Raw genomic sequence first — 23,316 nt, forward strand, 5'->3', positions numbered from 1 at the left:
CTGGCCAGCTGCCCGCCTCCATTCATCCACTCCACCACAGATGCCTGTGGAAAGTCAATACGCCACTCCAGCGGATCCCTGTGGGCTAGGAGCTGGCCGACGCCCAGGCAGGAGGTTGTGGGTTCCTGTTCCACCCTGTGGGCTCTTCTCCTAACCTTAGCCAAATTCACTCACCGGTCCAAACCCTGGTTCTTCCTCTTGCAGCTCCCCACAGGCCGCTCCCAGACTCCTCTCCATCCCCTCCCGGACCCCTCACGTCTGCCGCTAACCCAAGGCACCTCAGCCATGCTCTTCCACCCCTTTCCTCTCCTTCTTCCACCCCGAGGCCTCCCTCCCATACTGCTTACCTGGATTCATCTTTACACGGCAGCAGCAGTGAGCGATGCCTCCCACAGACACCTGTGGTTCCAGAGAGGAAGGTGGAGTTTACAGCGATCTAAAACCCATGGACGTGCGGATAGACACACAGCCGCCCCTGAGAGAGGAAGACCAACACATGCAGCCACACAACCCCCTCCCGGATGCACCCCATGGCACACATACCCAGATGTGCCCTGTCCTTACCTGAGAGGGTGCAGAGCGGGCACGGGAAGTCTGCGGCCCTGTCTGTCTGCAGGTGTATTTGTACAGGCCAGGGAGTGGCAGGGAAGGGTGAGGTGGGCGAGGTACCGGGTGGGTGAGGAGGGCTGGGTGGGTGGATCCTTCCTGAGCAAAGAGCAGTTGGAAGAGAGGTGAGGAAGAATGAACACACCTGAAGAATTGAGTCCTGGCCCTCTGGGTGCCAACCCCAAGCTCAACTCTTAAGTTGTGGTGCAGCCCAGGACACTATCTGGGGACAGAAATCCCACAGAAAATAGGAACCCCCCCCCACCAACTCTAATGCCTCCTCCTCCCACAGTGGTCTCACATGCGGCGAGCATACTGGCTTTCTCAGTCACCTTTGTATTTCAGGCCTGGTATTAGGTCCTCAAGAAATATTTGGTAGTGAATGAAAGCCTGGGGCTTGAACTTTGGGCCTGGATGCTGTCCCTGAGCTTTTTTTTTTTTTTTTTTGCTCAGGACTAGCTTTCTACCACTTGAGCCACAACTCTACTTACTCTGTGTGTGTGTGTGTGTGTGTGTGTGTGTGTGTGTGTGTGTTTGGTTAATTGAAGATAAGAGTGCCAGGGAGATCTGGGAATGTGGCTTAGTGGTAGAGTGTCTGCCTAGCATGCATGAAGCCCTGGGCTCGATTCCTCAGTACCACATACACAGAAAAAACCTGGAAGCGGTGCTATGGCTCAAAGCAGTAGAGTGTTAGTGTTGAGTGAAAGTGCAAAACCAAAAAACAAAAAGCTGGTTTCCTTTTCTGTATTTATATTTGTGAGGCCTTCTCTTGTTCACATATGTTTAACTTCTTTTTTGTTTTTTTTTCCTGAAAGAAGGAAGTGTCCCATCTTAGTCTCAAGATGCTGTTTCAAAACCCAAGACCTCAAAGGCTGCCTCCTCGGTCAGGCAAGGCCAGTTTCAGCTACTTCCCTGTTTCTGTGTTTCAACCAAGAAGCTCAGAGATCAGGAGAAATCAGAAGCCTTTGGGAACAGCCCTTGTTTCCTGTCCGCAAAAAAAAAGGAAGGTCAGGAACAGTGCCCAAGCCCTGGGTTCAAGCCCCATGACTGGACAAAAAAAAAGTTTTAACATAAAAAAATAAAAGAACTAGGGATGTTACTCAAGTGGGAGAAGGCCTACAGAGGCGAAGCTCTGAGTTCAAATCGCAAGTCCTGCCAAAATGCCAAGTCCTACCAAAATGGTGTGTGTGGGGTACCATTATCTCTGAACTCCTAAACACTGAACTCATCACTGAGGACAGCAGAGCAGTGGTTGCCTGGGGGCTGGGTTTTGTGGCCATGGCCACTATCTTGGCTGTTACACATAGAGTAAACACGTGTGGTTTATAGCATGTCATCTGGAGTTCAATTACATCTGTAAAAACAAGTTGAAAACAAGCTCAGAAAACAAGTTGAAAAGCGAGCAGAAGCAGGGTGATGCTTGATCTCCATGGTGGGGAAGGAATTATCTGCTAGTTAGGCTTTGCCATTTCCGGGGTTCAGGGACATTAAAAAGTGGCCTGAGGTCACTGCACAAAGCAGAGTGAGCTGGAGTTAATTCAGATCTCAGGCCGTGTGAGTCTGGGACCTGAGGATTTGCTGAGCCACTAAAAGACTCCAGCCCACTTTGGAAATGTCCTGGGCAGGAGGACTTTGTTTTATGACCAGGCGGAGAGCAATTACTCTGTTGTGTCACATTCATTGTCATTTCTAGAGCAACTAGGGCAGAGTGCTGTGAGGGAGGGCAGTGTCCTAGGGGAAGTTTACAAAGGTATGGTGCCTTCCTGCCCCTCCTTTCCCCCTGACTCCCCCCCCCCGCATCATGTGCAGTCCGCATAGGGCATAGGGCACTTCCTGTGCCCACTAGCACCTTACCCACACCCACCCTGCCAGCCCTCCTCTTCCAGAAATCCTCTCTTCCCTTCAGCCACCATCCCTCACCCCCAGCCTTGAACAGGAACTGGGGAAGAGAGGCCTCCGAGTGGGATGGGGGAGGGCAAAAGGGAGGGGGTCTGTTTCTTGTTACTCAGCAGGTAGATGGTGCTATAGGAGGATGGGGAGTTCAAACCCAAACCATGAGAAGTTTGCAAGACCCTATCTCAAACACCGAATATGAGCGAAAGGGCTGAAGACATAAGCCCAATTAATAGGGTCCCTGCCTAGCAAGCTCACGATCCTGGGTTCGATCCCCTGTTCTGCAGAGAGAGAAAAATGTGTGTTTGGGGGGGGGGGCAGAGGGTGGTTGGAGCCCAAGAAGGAGGCAGAGCCACACACTGGGCCCCAGACTCAGGATGGAAGTTGCAGACATCTCTAGAGTAAGGGTGTGAGCCCCTGGCATCGGGCGTGGCAGAGGTGACATTTCTGGGCTGAAGAGCTTCTCAGAGGCCATGGGTGGAGAACTTGAGACGGGGTCCTCAGCCCTCTCTGCTGCAAACTGAGAGGACAGGTCACTCTGCCTCCCCTCTCCCATGGCAACCAGAGTGACCACAGCCGCCCAGGTCTGACATGTAGCAGGTGTTTTATCACCATGGCGGTCCTTTCACATCTAGAACCTCCAGGACGGGTGAAAGCCCCCACCCGTGACGTCCACGGCCTCCTCGCAAATCCTGGCCAGCTCTCAGCCTGCTGGTGATGTTTCTGCCCTTCTCGTAACCGAGCCTGATCTCCCTCCCACAGGGCATGACCTGATCAGCCCTGGGCTCGAGCCGGTGGGATCTCCAGTCCCACTTCAGACTCTGAAGGCCCAGAGGAAGGAGCACCCTGGACTCCTCTTGTCCATGACCCCCCCCCACCAGCCTTTATTTGACTTTAGTAATGCCCTGGCTTTGTGCCCAGTGACAGACAGCCGCCTCATTTTATAGCGGTGACCAGAGAGGTAAGGAGGGAGGAGACCAGAATCCACCCCTGCCTGGACTGCTGCCAAGGCTGAGGAGGGCCAGGCCAGAGCCCTAGTAATTCCATGGGACATCCATTCCGGACGTGGTGACTGGACTGCCTCGTCCTGGATCCTCTGCCAGGCTTGGGCTCTCTCAGGTCTTCCTTCCCGGGAGGCCTCCTTCCCCTTTTTCTCCTTAGATAGAAGTCGGCCTTGTCATCCTGTCTTCAGGGTTGGCTCCAGGAGACCGGGAACCCAGATCCAGGCTCTGGATGGTCCAAGGGGGAGAGGGCAGGCGGTGAGGGACTCAGCTACACCAGCCACGCTGGGCTAGCTGGTAAAATAAAATAAAAGTAAAAAAAAAAAAAAGCCCAGGGCAGGATGCCAGCCGCCTGGCTTCTAGTCTTCAGCGCCCTCTCTGGGCCTGTTCCTTCCTCCAGTGAAATAAGGCAAGTGGATGGGATGACTGATGGACTGGGGACGTGACGGGGAGACAGAGGCGAGCGCTGCCGCCCCCCAGTGGTGGTAGAGAGTCACAGCACGGCGATTGCACAGGGGCTCAGGTACCAGAGGATGGCATGGCTTCCCAGCTTCCTGTGGGGTTTGTCTTAGGGTCCTTTGTTACCCTCCTGCCCAATGTGGAAGCAGCTAGGGAAACCGGGGTAGGCTCTGGGGAAAGTGGTAGAACGTGGGGGCCGCTCGGAGGCATGACACATTGTGTGAGTAACACTTGGACGTGTGGTCAGCTGGTACAGACATCTGTGTGACTGCGAGTGTTGGGGCGTGTGGGGCTCCAGTCGGACGGGGTGGGGAGTCTTTGCGTCTTCCCACAAGGTGAAGAGACGTCCTCGCTCCAGGATGGCTGGATGTCTGCCTGGCCCTGCAGCTCCTTGTGGACTTGCTGGCTGGGAATGAGGTGGAGAGACAGAAGCCCTGTCTCAGCCCTGCAGTTGCCTCTACCCTCATCTTCCCTCCTTAGACCTGGTCCAGGGGCCTGAGTTCCAAAGAAGATGGAGAAGCTTAGGTCTTCCTTTCAGGCAGGGGACCTGGGGGCTTCTGAGCTGAATCACACAGCCTGGGGGCAGGGTGCAGAAGAGGTGGGGGGGGGATGAGTGTGTGTGTGTGTGTGTGTGTGTGTGTGTGTGCGCGCGCGCGCGTGCATGCGCGCGCGTGTGTAAGGGGGGCAGGCCTGGGTATGGAGCCTGGTGTGTCACTGTTGCTGGGAAAGCAGACAAGGTTGACTCAGTGAGAACATCCGGCAGGAAAGGAGGGGACAAGTGGTATTTGCAGGCAGGATGGGAGCTCTGGGGATGCTGGATGGGGTGTGGGGCCAGGAGGGAGACTGGACCGGAAGGGGACTGAGCATGGTGACGGGAGGGAGGGAAGGAGGGGAGAGGTGGAGCCCTGGTGCGCCTGCGCTGGGGGAGACATGGTGGACTTTCTGTTCTGTCAGCTGAGAGGAACAGCAGCAGGAGGAGGCAGGCTTGGCTGATTCATGCCCTCTTCTTAGGCACTGGAAGTCAGAGCTTTGTAACTACGGAACCAGAGCCAGGCACTCCAGATCCACACACCCGTCCTGGCACCCCAGCGTTGGACCTAAAGCTGAGCAGGGAGACCAGCCTCAGCCATTTGAAGACAGTTTCTGGGAAGGACGAGAGATGTTGCTCCCCCTGGGTCAAAGAGGCAGCAGGGGTCAGCCTGGACGTGCAAGGCTGACAGGGCCCTGTGTGAGGACCACACAGGAGACAGGCTATTGCAGCACTGCAGGGGCTTCTCTACTGGGAAAGACACAGGCCTGTGCTGGAAGCAGTCTTGTGTGTGGGGCTGAGGTCCTGCTGGGGCCAGTCTGTCTGGAGATACCGGGGCAGGGTGGGGCAAGGTGCTAGGCTGGCCCAGCTGGCTCCCTGGTCCTCGCCCTGGGAGAGTGGAAGGGTGGGGGTGGCGGCCACAGCGTTCCTGGCTGAGAGCCCAGAGGCGTCTTTTGTAATCACAACATGATCTCGTGTGCTGAGCCGCGAAGCCGGCAGGGAGAGGCGGACGGAGGCCCTGCTGGCTCCGGTGGCTCAGGAATTCTGTCCGTCGCTCGCTGCTACCATGCATTCCGCCGTGAGTGGCACCTCGCCATTGGCAGGGGGCTTCTTGGGGCCGGGCGGAAGCTCATCTACCAGCAGCCACATTCAGAGGGCAGCTGGAGACAGCTGGGCTGGGGGAAAGAGGGCCATGATGAAGCAGGTGAAGGGCTGGGGAGAGGCCCTGGCTACGTCAGAGACCCTGGAAGAACCCTGCTTGCTAGGGAAGGCTTCCTGGCTGGAACAGCCTCTCTGCCCCCATCAGCCAGCAGCTGGGGCCTGGAGCGCGGGGGCCGTGAGAGCGGCTCCTCTACTCCTTCCTGCAGGCTGGGCACAGGCCTGGCAAGCCGGGTCATGGGGGCCTGGAGAGCTTAGACCTAGACTAGCACCTCTCCCCCCCCCCCCGCCCCGTCCTCCGCCCCCCTCCGCCCACTGTGATTCTGGATTTGAGAACCAAACAGCTCCCCCCTCGACCTCCTGAATCCCCTGGCAGCTTCCCAGCCATGGCGGGCTCTGCTGCCAGAGCCATTTTTAACTCCCATTCCAGGCTGCTCACAGGAGCTCCCTGGAGGGCCCGGGTGGGGGGTGGGGTGGCCTGCTGCTGGGAGCTGAGCCCTGGGTCCCGGACTGGCCTGGATGGGAGGAGGAGACTCCAACCTGAGCCTCCAGGAGGCAGAGACAGGCAGGCAGAGGACTCTGCTCACATAGCCCTCTTCTCTCCTGTGGGGCCTGATTTTGTGGGTCTGGAGCCCCTTGGGTGGTAAGAGTGAGGCCAGATGGATGTGAGGGTTGGGGGACCCCCTAAAGGGCAGGTGGAGCAGTCAGGAGCCTGGCTCCCTGCCCCGCACAGGGGACGCACAGTGCCCAGCCAGCCATGCACAGACAGGAGAAGGACGCAGAGCTGGACAGGAGAATAGCTGCCCTGCGCAAGAAGAACCAGGCCTTGCTACGCAGGTACCAGGTGAGTGGCTCAGGACCCTCTGGGCGGGGGCCCTGGCTGCCCACGGTGCCTGTCTGGTGGCCCCCCCGTGGGCCCAGGCACCTGGGACCAGGGCTGGTCACCCGTGGTCGCTGTCGGAAGTTTGGTCAGGGTCTTGGGCGCCTCTGCTGTCCCACGGGTGTCTCTCCGTGTAGGCTGCGTGTCGTGTCTGTGCGTCTGGGGGCTGTGGCCTGCGCTGACCCCAGGCCCTCCCCCAGGAGATCCAGGAGGACCGGCGGCTGGCAGAGCAGGAGGGCGTGGCCACCACCACTGCCGGGCTCCTCCCGTGTGACGGCCTCACTGTCACCATCAGCCAGGTCCCCGGAGTAAGCCTCTGCCACACAGGATGGGGGGGGGGTGTCTTGTTCCTCTTCTCCCACCTGCCATTTTGGGGGGTGTTCCAGCCACTTGGCCCCTCATGCAGCCCGAGCTAGCCCCGCAGGACAGCGGAGAGGCCATCGAAGAGAGGCTTCCCTAGAATTGTTTCCACCCCCACAGGCCTGCACCTGTGTCCTAAAACACAGGCGCCCTCCCTCTGCCCTCCCGGGTCCCTGCAGGAAGTGTGGGGGGGGAGTGGGAAGGATGCATCAGGGCTGAGGAGAGTTAGAGGGACAAATCCCTTTGTCTGAGAGCCATGGGTGACAACGGGGCCCACAGCGGCATCCTGGGCCCGGATAAGCTCATGCCATTGGCATGTGGACGCCCTTGGAGCTGGCTTCTCCGCCAGCATTCCAGGGAGGGCCTGAGCTGGAACCCCGGGCCCAGGGACCCCCCCCAGAGGACCCGGCACCCCAGGCCCGAGGACGCAGGCTCCTCCCTCTGCAGGAGAAGCGTATGGTCAGGAACTGGGCCAGGAACCCCCTTGGACCTGGCGTGGACCTTGAGGATGAGGAAGCCGGGGGTCACGGGGGGCCGTTCTGCATGGGGGGCCGCGTGGAACTGGCCGTGACCGTGGAGAACAGGGCCAAGGTGAGCTGTGGAAGCATCCAGGCCCCGGGTGGGCGCCTCCCCCACCCCTGGCTCTGCCACCACCCTCATGTTCTCTCTCCCCAGGCCAAACGCATCGTAAGTGAAAAGCCCCCCAGAGCAAGGAACCAGGGCCCGGAGGAGCCCCCCAGAGGCGCCGGGCCCCAGGGCCCCCCTGTGTACACAGCCACCAGCTCGGAGGCTGCAGGGAAGGTACGCCTTTCAAAAGGGCTGGGGCGTCAGTCAGCGGAGTCAGACGTCTCCCTCCTCTGCAGGGCCATGATCCGGGCAGGCCAGCGAGCATTCCACTCCACCGCCCTTCCTAGCGAGTCTCCAGTTTGGGTGTGGTAGGCCTTGCTCGAGCTGCCATCCGGCCCCCAGCGGGCGGGGAGGGGTAGGAGGGTGGCTGGGACTGGCCTTGTGCCAGCTGTGACCTCTAGGTGGCAGCAGCCCCCTGTCTTTCCTCTTGCTCACAGTCAGGGGGTGCTCCCGCCCCCCCAATCCTGGGCCAGTTCATACAGCAGTGGTGTGCTGGACAAGGTACCATTGCTATGAGGAAATGGTGCACAGAATGACCAAGACACGGTCTCCAAACACACAGCACTTGAGAGCGGAGAGCCAGGGGTTGGATGGCAGAAACTCCCGATCTCCACGATAGTCTCATTCTCTCCTTGCAGAGGGATCCCCACCAGCCAGGCCTGGCACCCCGCCAGCCGGCAAGGCCATCCCCAGAGGCAGGCTGGAACTATGTGCAGTGGAAGCAGGAGCGGGAGCAGATCGATCTGGCCCGCCTGGCCCGACACAGAGACGCACAGGGTGACTGGCGCCGCCCGTGGGACCTGGACAAGGCCAAGCCCACGTGGGTGGAAGGGCAAGGCAGCTTGCTTGGAGGGCTGGGGTGACCGTGAAGAGAGAGAGAGAGAGAGAGAGAGAGAGAGAGAGAGAGAGAGAGAGAGAGAGAGAGAGAGAGAGAGAGAGAGAGAGAGAGCCTGTCTGGGCAGGCCCCGGGCTCGGGACTGTGTATGGGCTGCATTTTTGAGGCCACAGTTTGTCGACTGCCCTCAGGTCTGGGGTGGCAGTGGGAGAGGCAGAGTCAGTGTGGTGGCCACAAGCAACCTGGTCCCTTCTTTCATCTACACAGGCTACAGAACTGCAGCAAGCCCACAGAAGAGGGTCCAGCCCGGGGCAGCAGAAGGGGTGAGCTGAGATCTGCCCTCATTCCTCACGCCTTTACTTCCCACCCCGCCACGGAGACAGGCCTATTCAGTCCAGTCTGGCCTTGACCTGTGATCCTCCTCCACGCCGGGATTGCACGCGTGCATCAGCCTTCTCGCCGCCTCGGCCTCTGCTTCCTCCGCACTCCCACGTTTGTTTGGTTATTTCTTTATTTACATGTTGGCCTGTCCTGAGGCTTGAGCCCAGGACCTGGGTGCTGAGGCTGGCACAGCTTTGCCACTTGCAGCTTTTTCTGAGTTTGTTGGAGTTAAGAGTCTCATGGATTTCCTTGCCCGGGCTGGCATGGAAGTGAGATCCTCAGATCTCAGCCTCCTGAATAGCTGGGATTACAGGTGTGAGCCACTGGCTCCCTCTGCCTCCCCTCTTTCTCTACCCTTCACCTCCTCCTCCTTTCTTTCTCTGTCTCTTGATTTCCTACTTTCTTCAGAGCTACAAGGAAGCGTAGGACATCTTCTTTCTTGTCCTGCCCCTCTCACGGCAGCCACGCTCCTTGCTGGGACCAGTTCGTTGATGCCTGTCCCAGGCTCTTCGGGGATTTTTAAAGAAGCTGGTATTTCTCAGGTTGAAGTCCTCTGTGGCTCTACCTGGCCGGCTGCAGCAACCGTCTTGCGTCTTTCTGGTGCCCCCACCCCGCAGCCACAGGAGCAGAGGCTCTGGTGGACTGGTCTAGCCTCCCAGGCCTGAACTCTTCGGGGGGAGACAGGAAGCCCACAACAGGAAGAGGACTGGTAGCTTCTTGGTGCTGGAAGAACTGGCTGTTTCTGCTTTAGATGCCTTGTCACCACTCCCTTTCCCTGTGTCTTTTGTCCCTGCATCAGGTCCCAAGACCCACAAGAAGCCACCCCCCCCACCCCCCACCCCTGATGGAAAAGGTGAGTTAAGGGGAGGAGAAGAAATAGGAACCCCCGTGGTGGGCACTCTTCCCTCCTTGATTTGTGGACCCCATCTTGCAGGTCGAGGTGGGCAGCCCGTCAGGTCTTCCGTGGCCCCAGCCACAGGCACCAAAGCCCAGGGGAAGTCCAGGCTGACCGGCAGGGCCCGAAGGTAACAGGTGGTAGGGAACGAGAATCAAGGCAAGGCATCTAGGCGTCCTAGTTTCCTGGCTGGGCCCCCATCCAGATGCCAGCTCTGTCCCCTGGGCCCCTGCGTCCTGGTGGACTGCTGGCTAATGAGATACGGAGAAAAGCCACCAGCAGAGGCAGAGGCAACAAGAGCCCTGGGGACAGGACGCTGGGGTAATACCACAGCTCCCCTCCCTGGGGAAGGGGGTGGCCTTTCCCAGATGGTACAGGCAGGGGCATGCCTGGGTCCCTTCGGAACTCAGGATGCAACAGGCTGGGCCATAAACAGCAGCTGTGGACCCGGGAGGGGGTAAGGCAGTTGGCTGCGCTTAGGGAGGCTGTGAGGTGAGCATCCAGGAACTTCATTCTGGCTCTGAGCCTGCTCTGAAACCACTGGCCTCAGCTATGGGGGGGGGCAGAGGGGGGTTAGGGGAAGTAGGAGGAGGGGCAGGCAGAGGACCCATACCTGGTGTGTTTCTGCAGATGGGACCAGAAGGAAGATAAGGAAGAGCTGCAGAGTGGCCAGGTGTGTCCCGGGGCCTAGGATGGGGCTGGCTGGGGTCACAAGCCTTGAACTGGCCCCGCAGCTGGACGAGTCTCTCATTTCAGGGACGCCAGAGCAGCACAAAGACTCTCACGACAGAGGAGGAGCAGGCACAGAAGCAGAGCAAGATGAAGCCGGGCAGAGTAGAGACATCTCCAGCTTCCAGTCTGGTCCTGGCGTCCCCAAAGGAGCCCAGAGGGGAGTCAGGCACCTCGGCTGAGGGTCCAGCCCCTGGCTCTCCACAGGCACCTGACTTGGCGCCTCTCGACCTGTCTCTAGGAGGAGGAGCCAGTGGCCCCAAGCGTGGAGAGAGCGCAGATGTGCTCAGCCCAAAGTCAAGTGGCCAGGAAAGTCCAGGGGCCTGGCCCGGTGACTCTGAGCAGCAGCCCCTAGGGCAGAATGACCCCCAGTCAGGCCTAAAAGTTCAGACTTGTCCTGAGTCAGTGATTGAAGCAGGGGTCTCGGAGGCCAGAGAGGACAGGGCTGGCAAAGCCTGGGCTCAACACAGCCTGGCCCCACGGCCTCAAAGAGGGAGAGGCCGGGGTGCGCAGAGCAAGACAGGGGATCCTGGCCCACCAGGAAAGTGCTAAGCAAAGCTCGGGCCACTGGGCGCCAGTCTGGGGCAGAGAGGAGGGACAAAGTCAGTGAAGTGTCTTCTGAGGGTGGTTTGTGCCAGCGTGGCTGCACAGTCTGGCCCACTCTCCAGCAGGGTCACCTGGTATTTCCGACTGACCTTTGCCAATGCCCAGGTCATGACTTCAACAGCACTAGCATGACAGGAAACCCAGCCCCGTCTAGATACAGGCTTCTGCTTCCTCAGTGCCAGGCAGACAGCCCAGCGAGCCCAGCCAAGGCCCAGGTCCTTTTTCATGCCCTGTCCCAGAATGGTCAAACCACTGGCCTGCCTCCTGTCTCACTTGACTAGAAAACTGAGGCCCAGAGCCTTGTGGAGGTCTCAGGGAGTAAAAGGCTAGGAGTAGAAGAGGAGAGCTCAGGTCTTCTCTGGGAAAAGGCCCCCTTCTCTGAGATGGGGAGGACTCCCCTGTCCACCTGTACCTGTGGGTACTCGCATCCAGGATCACATCCTACCCCTGCCATCCAGGCTCTCCTCTTCCCCTCCCCACCTCCCCTACCAAGCGACAAGGACTCAGAGAGAGGGAATGCTGTGCCAGCTCCATGAGACATCAGGGCTTGTCCCTCCCCCCCCCCCAGTCCCCTCCCCTGAGACTCAAGGCTGGTGAATTATCCAGACTCTGCACAAGCTGTGGCTTCCTTTCGACTCAACAAACATTTCCTGAGCACCCTCTTACCAGTCACCAGCCAGTGGGCGAGGGTGCCTCTGCCAGGCAGAGGGGGAACGAGCTCTCCCCGGCAGCCAGGCGGAACAGGGGAGCTGTTCTTGGCAGTCCTGGGGACAGGACCGTGGTGGCTATGAGAGATGAAGGGGACTCAGCAGAGAACTGGCAGAGAACTGCTCCTCTTCCTTTATGCCACGTGCGTCTCTGCCTGGGGTCCACCACAGTAGGCCTGGGGAGGGCCTGCCTGGAAATTGCATTTGTATAAGAGACTCCCGTCAAGCTGCCAATTGCTATGGAGGCTGGGCAGAGGCAGACTCTGACAGCGGGGTTCGGTGGGAAGCAGAGACCAAGAGGGAGCTAGCCAAGGGGTGCCGCGAGTAAAGGGGGTGGAAGAGGTTGACATGGTGTACACCAGCAGAAACATGCCTGTGCCAGGGGCATGCCGGGCTGCAAGCTCAGTGGTTTCCTGCCTTTCGCTCAAATACATACATGCATGCATGCATGCATGCAGATGTCTCCAGAAATGACTGTAATCAAGAATTTGCATTCTAGCCTGGGGGTGGTGGTGACTGCTCCAGTGGTTAAACTCAAGCTCAGCGTATTGGGGGCTCAGGGTTCAAACCCAGAAGAGAGGTGGGGAGGGAGAGATCTAAGGTCAGAACCCCATCTCACCTTGGTAGAAGTGAATTGGAACAGACCAGACTGCAAGACATATGGGTGCTTTGTGGCCGGGCAGAGCAGTAGGGTGGAGCAAGCTAGGCCTTAGAGCTCCGACAGCTAGATCCGAACCGTAGGCCTGACAGCGGCGTGACCTTGAACAGTTGTCACCTCTATAGTCTCAGAATGAGGCTAAAGTATTACGTACATATAACACAAAGGACCCTGGGAACAGCCTGGCCCACAGAAGGCACTGGGTGAATGTGCTAAATAAATGAAGCAGCATCTCATCTTTGTCGTCTGTCGTTTCCTTTACCTCCTTTTCTGCCCTCATCTGCACTGGGGGAGAGCAGGCTACCAGTCTACCAGGAAAAGGGGGACGGTTCGTAACTTTCATTCGCCCTTCCCGTCTTCCAGCACTGACTCCATCCGTGTCTTCTAACTCCGCATGCTGGAGTTAGTTAGTTCCTTTCTCCCTCTGTGTTTCTATCAGGAGCAATCTCGCAAGTTCATAGCCCCAGAAACCAGGCCCCTCTATGGAATTTGTGCCTCTTTGACTTAGATTTTACCCTGAAAAGAACATCATGATGTGTCTTTTCTTGTGGTCACTTGGGGATTTGTGCAAGCAGGGTCTTCCCAGCCAGAGACCAAGGCACAAATCTGGAAGTCTGACTGTGAGTCAACTCCAGCTCTGCCTCTAGCCTTGGGGGCCAAAAGCATCAGGACACATGGCATTGGGGCCCAAAAGGCGTGAAGAAATGGTCAAAAATAAAACAAAATGAAAAGAAAATCTCCATGGTCATATTGTGCTTGTTTGGGGGACAAAACAGGAGAGGTATCAAGAGAAAAGGCTAAAAATACCATCTCATTCTGTCTCTGTGTCATTTATCAGTGTCCACAACCCCGCCAGCATCTCCCAAGCTGGGGTTATCAGAGCTCTTGAGGAAGGACAGATGGACGAGTGACTATTACCCTTCTGCGGGGGCCGCTCAGGCCTGGGGAAGGCAGAAAGCACAGAGGGCCGGAAGAAGGCTGCTTTTTCTCAACACGTCCGGGTCTACATCACAGCCTTCATTAAGCACCCGCTTGACGCCAGGGAAATGAAATAGCACAGGCCTGGCACCAGACAGAACAAACGTGGCACCCACCGCTCCTTTTAAGGACTGGCCTGAACAGCAGCAGGCCTGGGGCGGAGCAGGGCAAAAGTGAGGTGCACACTTCAATACCTTTCAGGGAAAAGGAGAGGGACTCTCTGGCCTGCCTGCCTCTTAACAAGCTCTCCAGGGCAACTTCTCCAGCAACTGTCAAAAATAATGGGCAACGTAAGATTTTCCCCGTCTCTCACACACTCTGGGGACGCAATGGTGCTTCCGCTCCCCCAAGCAGGACAGCTGGCTTCAGCCAGGCCAAAGGATCAAAAGTCACCTTGATAACCAACTGCCAAAACAGAAATATCCTGCCAGGTTCCCAGTGGCCTGTCATCCTAGCTACTCAGAAGGCTGAGATCTAAGGACCATGGTTCGAAGCCAGCCAGGGTAGGAAAGTCCGTGAGACTCTTTCTCTCCAATTAACTAGAAAAAAAAAAAAAAAGCACGTGATAAGAGTGCTAGCCTTAAGGGAAAAAAACAAAACAAAACAAAACAGAAATATCTGAACATAAGATAAAAAGCAGAGGGAAGGCTGGGCCTGCAGTTGTCTTCAAAGCTCCTGGAAGACCAGGTTCTCTTTTCTTGGATGCCCATTCTGTTGTTTTGTGCCAGGCTCCCAGCTGCCGCCTCTGCCACCACAGCAGTCCATTGGGACGCCAGGGGCCTGTGTGTCACCTCTCTCTTCACAGTTCTTTCCATGCATCATTTTCCCCAAGGGTTCATGCCCTTGAAAACATCTTACCCCGTGCACTGAGGACATTCCATAGAATCTTCTTGTAATTTAACTGATCAGCTATTGCAAAACCAGAGCGCTGAAATGAAGAAATCAGAGCCATTTAGCACAGGAAGTGCGTGATGAGCACAGACTTGTTTCTCTAGCTGACCAGACATGGGGAGATGGCCTTCTTACCTCCACACTCTCAGGCCAGGCGCCAGGACTGCTCTGTGCATCCTCTCTGAGGATGGAGAGCCTGGTAGCGTCTGGGTGTGTGGCAAGGAGAGATTCTTTTTGTTTGTTTTGCTAATTAACTGCTAGAGGGAAGGAAAAGCACCACGCAGGCTTTCTGGCAGTGGCAAATCACAGGCTATATCCGTAAGTGAAACAGATGTGACCCAAACAGCCACCCCCCCCCCCAAAAAAAAATAACCTGTCAACAGAGCAGCTATTTTTATAGCTGAATGTTGGGCCAGGACAGAGCAGAGGATGGATGGGTCGCCTGGACTCTGTTTAGCCCCTCAAGCACTGCGTGGAACATGGTATGGATTCCTGTAACCTGCAAAGGGCAGCCGAGTCAGGCCTCCACTTGGAAAGAAAGACACAAGAACTGAGATGAGAACAGCTTTGATTTGTCACAGGCCCAGACTGGATGATGCCTTGTGGAAGAAAGCAAGTTCACAAGTGACAGGGATATCAGAAGGACACCATGGTGAATTCCATCCAACACGGTGATTGGCCAACTTGAGCTAGGTGCCAGGCACTGAGTGAGAGCTGGTCATGAGAAATGGTTCCTCCAGGGTACCCCTCTCCTCCCAAACCCTTCAAAGTACAGCTGTCACCCTCTTGTTACCGAATTGCAATTCCAGAGATACTTTTATTCTGGGCAGAATAGCCGCCATAGCCCTAAAACTCCAGACCTGACCTTCCAGTCCTTCTTACAGAGACATGTAGGAACAGGCAGACACTCTGCACTCAGCATCACAAAATAGGATATAAATACTTGACTAAAGAACACACTATCTTAGAATTCCCCAGTGAAAACTGAAAAAGAAGGTAGATAGAAAAGCTTCCAAAACCATGTGGAAACCTACAGCTGTTAGCAAGAGAAATGTTTCTTATGCTTAAAGCGACAGCGAGACACTTCCTCGCATGGGATTGTCCATGGAGGAAAGAGAAGCTAGCTCTCCCAAGCCAGCCAGTCTCAAGGGCTCCCTGACCCTACATCTTCATAAAGACGCGTCCCCTTCCCAAAGAGAAGGATCTCTGTTCTTCAGGCTGCCAGGAAATAAATGCATATGGAAACTTCTAGCAACAGACACCTAGCAATCGCCTTGGTAGCGTCTGTGCACACTGACGGAATGAACCGCCTCCTTGGTGTGACCCTTCCTGGCCTGAAACCTGACGATTTTGTAGTTCTTGTCTTGCATTTGCAAAGAAAGCTCTTCTCTGTCCTCTGTTCCAGGCCAACCAGGCCCTGTTCTAATCGGCCAGCAGGCTCCGGCTGTACCTACTGCTTGCTGGCTGTACCCGATGTGTGAAACCAACCAACCGCGTGCAGAAAGGAGGGGCTGGCTCAAAACAGCCTGGGAACTTTCACTCCCCTTCTGCTCTGCCTTACCAAGTCCTTTCACACAAAGCCATTGTGTAGGCTGAAGGGGGAAAGAAAGGGAGGGCGGGCTTTTTCCTGGCCTCCCCGCAGACTACACGGTGAGGTGAAAGCACAGAGGCTAGCCCCCAACCGCTCTGGTGAAGTGCGGCCTCAGGGGGCCCCACCAACACTGGCTTCTGGCTCCGGATCCACACCAGGCAGCATTGTCTGATAATGAGCCGAGCTCAATTGCTTACCATGTATTTTGCAGCATAACTAATCCCTTAGACTTGTGCTTTTCACCCACTTGTCTTTTTTGTTTGCTTTAAGGCAAGAAATGGAAAAAAAAAAAAAACCCACCCTCCCCTTTGAATCAACCCACACCTCTCAGTGGGGCAGTGTGCTTGGCAGCCCAAGGCCGGGGTTTGTCCTTTGCAGGTCAGCATTGCCTGGGCTTGGTGGGGGGGCAGTTTAGAGGTGAGGACAGACAGTCCACCATACCTCAGCCTCTCCTCCCAGCTCAGATGGCTAAGTGCGCCCCTCAATCTTAATATTCACGCTTACTGGTCCTTTAGCCAAGTAGCTGCTCTGTCCTGCAAAGCAGAACCTGTTTTCAGTGTGTAAGGTTGGCCAAAGATGGTTGAGCTCCATATCACAGTGCTCCCAGGCCGTGGCCTTCCTAAGATGGATCCTGCCCCCTTCCCTAATCCATTCAGCAGAGGAGCCACCGGGCACCCACGGCAGCGGAGAAACTGCGTTTTCCTCCCGGACCTATTCATCACCACCGGTCCATCACATGCCAGCCCGGCCCTCCCGCCTCCCCGAGTCGATCAGGCCGTCACTCGCGTACACGGGCTTACGCAGAGTTCTTAGAATGTATTTTTGTTCACCTGAAAAATAAAACTTTTAAAAAATAGACAGGACTTTTTGAGTACAGGTATATCTCGAATGGCTGGATTATAAATAATGTCTCTGGTCATGTTCACAGCTAGGCTGGTACAAATGTCCCAATTCCAGTGAAGGCTTTAGAGTCAGGAGACCCGCTAGACCCACTGGCAGCCTCACCAGGCTCTCGGATTCAACCCAAAGCGGAGACTGACACAGTCCAGAAGAGCGGGGGTCAGGAAGGGGACCGACGGGGGAGCTCCCGGATGCTCTCCTTTGAGTCCAGAGGCTGCTTGGGATGAGAGATCCATTTACAAATTATTAAAATAGAGGACTAGAAATCCACACAGTAGATATAAATTACAGGCTATTGTTGGAGTTATAAAGTGGCATTTCGTGTTTCTTCCCCCAATCTCTCACCAAAAGAAAAAAAACTTTAAAAAGGCCTCTCGGGCTTTTAGAGCTGCTGAGAAGTCTCCTGTGGCGCGGAGGCCCCGGCTGGGCCGCGGGTGGGCCGGGCCGGCCCGGTGGCTGCCGTCCTCGCCCACCGCGGGACGTGGCCTGCGGGGGCTGCGGCGCTGTAAACTTGGGCCCGCGCTAGCTGGCGAGCCGGCCCGAGCTCCGCGGGGCGAGTTCTCCGTGTCCCCTGTAGGCGCCTCGCTTCCCAATCGAGGGGGACCAGGGTGTGCGGCCCGGGCCGCCCCAGAGCGGCGGGAGACGGCGTCCGCGCGGGGAGCCGCCGCGCAGCCCCGGGGCGCCCTTCCCGGACGCGCGGCCTGCTCGGGGCTCGGGGCTCGGGGACGGGCCGGCCGGGTCGCCCCCTGGCGCGGCGCGCGGCGGGGGGAGGACGTGGAGGAGGCGCAGGGGGAGGAGGAGGGGCGGCCCCGCGGCGGGCGGCCCGGCCGGCCGCAGGCTCCGGGGGCCCGGGCGCGCGTGCGTCCCGGGGCGCCGCCGTCGCTCCCGCGCGCTCCCCGCCCGGCCCCGCCGCCCTTCACCGGCTCCGGGGCGCCCGGGCGTCGTCCCGGTCGGGGTCGTGGTCGCGGTCGTCGCCCGGCCCCCGAGGCCGCTCCGGCCGCCCGGCCCGCGGGGCGTCGGCGGGGGGCTCCGGGGCCGCCTGCAGCGGGGGCGCGGCGCGCGGCGCCTCGCGGCGGGCCGGCCGGGTGGCGTTGGGCCCCGCGGCCGCCGCCGAAGTCCCCGCCGGGCCGGTGGCGTTGGCGCCGCCGGGGGGCGGGACGGCGGCGCCCCCCGCGGCCCCCGCGCCCACCGGCTGCCAGATGAGGCTGTAGTAGACGGCCAGCACGATGGCGGCCAGCGACACGGACAGCACGTAGGCGAACACGGTGGCGAGCCGGACCCACTTCTTGTTGGTCTTGGCCGCCATCTTCGCCTTCTTGTCCCCGGTGTAGGTGGCCGGCTTGCCCCGCTCGGCCGCGCCCGCGTCGCGCTCCTTCATCGGGGGGCCCCGGCCTCTGCCCCGGTGCTCCACGGCCCCGGCGGGGGGGGCCCCGGCGGCCCGCGAGCCCTGCGCAGGGGGCGGCCCGGTGGCCCGGGCTCCCGGCGGCCGCACCGCCGCCGCGCTCCGCCGCGCTCCGCTCCGCGCGCCGCCCGCCCGCGGCCCGCCCGCCACCGCGCCGCCGCCGCCGCCGCCGCCGCTCGCCGGGGCCTGCGCCCGTCACCGCCGCCAGCGCCGCCGCCGCCGCCGGCCCGCCAGCTGCTTCCCCGCCGCCGCCGCCGCCGCCGCCGCCGCCGCCCGGCTCCGCGTCCCCATCCGCCGCCGCCGCCGCCTGCCCCGGCCGCTCGGTCTCCAGTGGCCGCGGACCGTGCGCTCCGCTCCGGCCCGGCTCCCCCGCCTCGCGCGCCGGCCCGGGGGCGGGGCCTCGGGGGCGGGGCTGGGGCGCCAGGGGCGGAGCCGCGGCCTCGGGGGCGGGGTCGGGGCGGCCTCTTCAAGCGGCGACGTGGCGGGGGGCCCGGGCGGGGAGCGGAGACCCGTCGGGCCCCACGGCCTTGCCCGCTTAAGAGCGCGCTGGGGGCGGGGCGCCCGGCCCTGAACGGCGCGGGCGGGCGGGGCCTCGAGCGCGGGGCGGGCCCGGGGCGGGGCCTCGAGCGCGGGGCGGGCCCGGGGCGGGGCCTCGAGCGCGGGGCGGGCCCGGGGCGGGGCCTCGAGCGCGGGGCGGGCCCGGGGCGGGGCCTCGAGCGCGGGGCGGGCCCGGGGCGGGGCCTCGAGCGCGGGGCGGGCCCGGGGCGGGGCGCCGCGGCTCGGCCCCCTCTCCCCCGGGACGGGCGCCCCGGCTCACCCTCCCTCGGAAGTCCGGACCCCTCCGGAGCGCGGCCCGCGGCCCAGGCCCGGGCGTCGACCCCGCCTGCTCGGGCCCTCTCCACGCCGGGCTGGCGGCGGCCGCCTTTCCGGGAGGAGCCTGCCCTTGAAAACTTCCCGACCCCGGCCTTCCGGGGGCTGAGAAGGTAAACCATCCCCGTCCTCCTCGTCCTCGTCCTCGTCCTCCTCCCCCTCCTCCCCCTCTTCCTCTTCCTCCTCCTCCCCCTCCTCCTCCTCCTCTTCCTCCTCCTCCTCCTCTTCCTCCTCTTCCTCCTCCCTCCCCCCTTCTCCCCCTCCTCCCCCTCCTCTCTTTTCCCTCGCCTCCTCCTCTCTCCTCCCCCTCCTTCCCATCCCCCTCCTCTCCCTCCTCCTCCTCTCTCCTCCCTCCTCCCCCTCCTCTTCCTCCTCATCCTCATCCTCTTCATCCTCCTCTCCCTCCCCCTCCTCCCTCTCCTTCTCCTCCTCCTCCTCTTCCTCTTCTCCCCCTCCCCCTCCTCCCCCTCCCCCTCCTCTCTCCTCCCCCTCCTCCCCCTCCTCCTCCCCATCCCTTGCTCTGTGGCCTTCCTGGCAGGACGGGTCACACAGCTACCCCAGGGAGAGTTACTCTTCCTCTGATCCCCTTTCTGGGATCCACACCATATTGTGTCTCCATATTTCTGTCGCAGGTTAAGCTCCTTTTTTTTCTGCTTGCTTTCCAGCACTGTAGGAAGCAGGGTGCCACTTCTCTAAGAAAGAGGAGCCTCCACTGAAGCCTCCACAGACGCCTCCCGCGCCGTTCTCCCCCAGCGCCACATCCTTGAACCTGTCATCAATAAGTCCTATTTATTATCTGGATTTACACAGTGTCTTTTACCCCTGCAACTCAAGATGCTTTCAGGTATAATTGAGCCTCGTCTCCCCAGTGCCCAAGCCATTAAGAAACCATTAGTGGATTCCTGTTGCAGGCGACTAAACGGCCCCCTCGTGGCCTGAAGGTGCAGACGCGTCTCTGAGTGCCTCCCGCAGCCCCCACCCCACCCAGGGTGGGCAGGGACCCAGGATCCAGGCAGCTGGGTGACAGAAGGAACGGAACAGCCATCTTTCGAGCCTACTTCCCGGGCCCTAGAGCCTCCTCCACGACAAATGACCGTGCCTGATTGCTTCCCCTCCAGTTTCCTCAGGGAGCTCCCTCTTAGCGTCTGGAAAGTTTTAAGCGATTACAACCGCAGCAAGAAACACACCCTTTTTAGTACCCCTTGGGCGCGATGGCCAGGCCTACGTTGTTTTGTCTTAAAGCCATGTGTCGGGTAGTTACCTCTCATCTTTGGTTTTGTAGAAGCTCCTTCAGAGAGGTTCAGGAGCTGACCCAAGCTCAAGTGTTTCTGACTTTGGAGCACTGAGCTCTTGATTCCCTGTTCCACTCAAAGGCACAATCAAACCTCTCTGTAGTGGATATTGCGGGGTTCTACCCAGGCCAGGGGCCCACACCTGTAACCCTGTAATCAGGAGGCTGAGAACTGAAAATCATAGCCAGACAGGGCAGGAAGGTCTGCGGGGTTCTTACCACCAATTAGCCAACATAAAGCTGGAAGTGAAGCTGTAGTTCAAGTGGTAAAGCTCTAGTCTTGAGCAAAATGGCCCCAGGACAGAACCAGGCCCTGATTTCAACTGCCAGTATCATCCAAGAATGGTATATACCTCTATGTCCAGCTTATTTCCTTGCCCTTTGAATGGCACTGTTACCTGTGCATGCTTTGGTACCATTTTGCCTTGCTTATTTGCCAACTACTGGTTCACTGAATTATATAGGTATTCCAAACATTTGATATATCTATGTCAGAAAAAGGTTGCCTATTAGGAATCTGGAAAGCTCAACATAATGCCTGGAGGATTTCTCAAATTGTAACCTTTACTTGAAAGCTTGGGTTTTTACCACTGCCGGCAAATACTACCCATTGTTTACTTCAGGCAAAGATGGCTCACGCCTGTAATCCTAGCTGCTCAGGAGGCTGAGACCTGAGGAAAGTCTGTGAGACTCTGATCTCCAATTAATCACAGAAAAAACTGGAAGTGGTAGAGCGCTAGCCTTAGGCAAAAGTTGCACCCAGAGGTTCAGAGTTCAAGCTCAGGACTGGCCAAAAAAAAAAGCATACAGACTCTTGGTTCAAGTGGGGAAAGCATCTGCCAACTAAGTCAAGTGGGCAGCATCCTAGCTGATGTCAGCTTTTCTTTCAAGTAAGAATGAGGTACCAGGGGAAGGGGTGAGTTGGGTGGCAAGCAGTCAGACTCGGGGGGCTCCCGGGAGAGCCCGGGCCTCTGGAGCGCAGTGGAGCTCTTCCCAGCTAATCATGCAGAGTGGTAAAAATAGATGCATTCAAGGGGCAGGATGTAAGAAACTTAACAGCAGTTGTCGCTTTGTTAAGGACATGCTAAAATGGAGCTGACTTTTCTTCCTGCTTCCAATTCCCCTCTTCCTTTTCCTCTTCTTTCTTCTCTTCCCCTTCCTCCTCCTTCTCTTCCTTCCTTTCCTCCCCCCTTCTCTTTCTTTTCCTCCTCCCGGTTACCCACATTTCTTCAAAACGTGTAAGAGAAAAATAGAATAGGAGCATGGCTGGAGCAGGTGTGAGGTGCTGAGTTCAAAAGCTAGTACTGTAGTACTGCCCCCCCCCAAAAAAAGTGAAGAAGGCAAATAACATCTTAATATTATTCTGAAGATAAGGTTGACCTTATGGAACCTGCCACAGTGTGCAGAGCGCACGCTGAGAGCTGCTGAGCTCTACGCAATTAAAAGAAATCAAGGATGGAAGTGGAGAAGGCTGAGGGCCCTGCTGAAGTCACAGAGCTGTAGCAGCATTCAGACCCAGGCCCTGATCTGGGGGTCGGGTCTCTGGGAGAAGGAGGCGCCCCCACAGCGCTGTGAACCCGAGCAACCATCTCACCACTGCCTCCCCAAACACCCATGCGGTTTACTTAGATAACTACCCTGGGGACTCAGAGTTTAAGAAGACATTGGAGCCAGGCATTGCCTTTAATCCTGGCTATTCAGGAGGCTGAGATCTAAGGAATCTATCTGGGTTTGAAGCTAGCCTGGGCAGAAAAGCCCGTGAGACTCCTACCTTCACTTAATTATCCCCCAAATCAGGAAGTGGAGCTATGATTCAAGGGGTAGAGCACTAGCCTTGAGCAAAAAAGGTCCTGAGTTCAAGACTCCCAGGTTCTGAGTTCAATAACCTCAGGACCAGGACACACACACACACACACACACACACACACACACACACACACACCCCATCACCATCTCCATCATCATCACCACCATCATCAATAAACCTGAAGGTACCTGGCCTGGCATGGACCATTGTCATGGTCTTTCAGTAAAATGGCCCAAGGTAAAAAATATGCACAGGTACCCAGCGCGAATGGCTCACAACTGTCATCCTAGCTACTCCGGAGGCTGAGAGCTGAGGCTCTTGGTTCAAAGCCAGTTTGGGCAGGAAAGTCCGTGAGACTCTTATTTCCAATTAACCACCAGAAAACCAGAAGTGGTGCCATGGCTCAAGGGGTAGAACACCAGCCTTGAGCTTAAGAGCCCAGGGACAGAGCCCAGGCCTACAAACAATTAAAAAATACCAATACACAGGCTCATGAGCTATAGCAAATGGTTTAGCTAGCTGGAGAGAAGCTTTATTTATTTATTTATTTATTTTACTCATTGATAAGAGTTGCTCAGGTTTGTCTGCCTGGACTATAGCTTAAATCCAGATCCTCAGCTCTCCGCCTGCTGAATAACTTGCATTATCAGCATGAGCCATCAACACCAGACTGTGTTTGATGTTTTCTGTTTATTATCTTTTTCTTTCATCCTTACAATCCTGGAAGGCCTTTATTATCCCATGGTGCAGATAAGACGCTAAGATGGGGAACCTTACCTAACAACAGGAGCTAGGGAGAAGGTGGGGCTCCCTCTGCCAAGATAAGAAACAGACTGGAGTGTGTGTGTGTGTGTGTGTGTGTAACAGCTGAGCCATCTCCAAGCCAAACCCCAGGCATTCAACACAGTACAGCTTCCCAGTGTCAGGTCAGAAAATGACCTCGTGTGATTCCTGTCTTTGGCTCATTGGATTCCCAGCACTACACTTCTCTGGTGAAACACAGATGAAGAAGCCAACGTGTGGGACCCTCCACACATCACTGGCAAGTGCTCTGCTCTCTGCGCTGCCTGGGGCATCTCCAGAATCCCCCTTGCTAACTCTGGATGGAGCCTCTGGCAACAGCACCCTTTCCCAGGCAGGCAAGGCTTGCCCGCGTGCCCAGCAGGGGGCATCCTTGCCCTTCCACCGTCACTGGGGGTGGGGGGGGCTGGATGGGCTCATTGCCTTGGGGTACCCTCACTCAGTGCAGCCTGGAGCCCCAG

At 57.9% G+C, this 23,316-nt stretch overlaps 2 protein-coding genes and 1 long non-coding RNA gene across 3 annotated transcripts; 1 reads left to right on the plus strand and 2 right to left on the minus strand.

The window, feature by feature from the left end:
* Nucleotides 1-5,459: 5,459 nt before the first annotated feature.
* On the plus strand, nt 5,460-12,601 carry Ccdc9b (coiled-coil domain containing 9B). Its single transcript, XM_090318612.1, has 11 exons — nt 5,460-5,566; nt 6,380-6,490; nt 6,727-6,834; nt 7,334-7,477; nt 7,562-7,716; nt 8,154-8,333; nt 8,616-8,671; nt 9,529-9,582; nt 9,664-9,754; nt 10,255-10,297; nt 10,381-12,601. Exons 1-11 carry the CDS (start codon nt 5,555-5,557, stop codon nt 10,903-10,905), a joined length of 1,479 nt encoding a protein of 492 aa, XP_090174738.1. The 5' UTR covers nt 5,460-5,554; the 3' UTR covers nt 10,906-12,601.
* A 3,979-nt stretch (nt 12,602-16,580) lies between these two features.
* On the minus strand, nt 16,581-17,108 carry LOC150046643 (uncharacterized). Its single transcript, XR_016539627.1, has 2 exons — nt 17,030-17,108; nt 16,581-16,898 (listed from the first exon to the last, which is right to left on the minus strand). It is a non-coding gene; the product is annotated as an uncharacterized LOC150046643 (long non-coding RNA).
* A 372-nt stretch (nt 17,109-17,480) lies between these two features.
* Inafm2 (InaF motif containing 2) lies at nt 17,481-18,145 on the minus strand. Its single transcript, XM_090357775.1, has one exon. It carries the CDS (start codon nt 18,060-18,062, stop codon nt 17,601-17,603), a length of 462 nt encoding a protein of 153 aa, XP_090213901.1. The 5' UTR covers nt 18,063-18,145; the 3' UTR covers nt 17,481-17,600.
* Between the last annotated feature and the right edge of the window lie 5,171 nt (nt 18,146-23,316).

The sequence above is a fragment of the Megascapheus bottae genome, chromosome 25, assembly GCF_031878675.1.
Source record: "Megascapheus bottae isolate mThoBot1 chromosome 25, mThoBot2.hap1, whole genome shotgun sequence".
NCBI classification, from domain to species: Eukaryota; Metazoa; Chordata; class Mammalia; order Rodentia; family Geomyidae; genus Megascapheus; species Megascapheus bottae.

Coding starts and splice junctions, on each gene's coding strand:
- Ccdc9b (XM_090318612.1), top strand. Junction 7,717..8,153: donor TCAAAAGGGCTGGGGCGTCA/GTCAGCGGAGTC, acceptor CTCCTTGCAGAG/GGATCCCCACCAGCCAGGCC. Junction 9,755..10,254: donor CTGACCGGCAGGGCCCGAAG/GTAACAGGTGGT, acceptor GTGTTTCTGCAG/ATGGGACCAGAAGGAAGATA.
- Inafm2 (XM_090357775.1), bottom strand. CDS start 18,062: ATGAAGGAGCGCGACGCGGGCGCGGCCGAGCGGGGCAAGCCGGCCACC.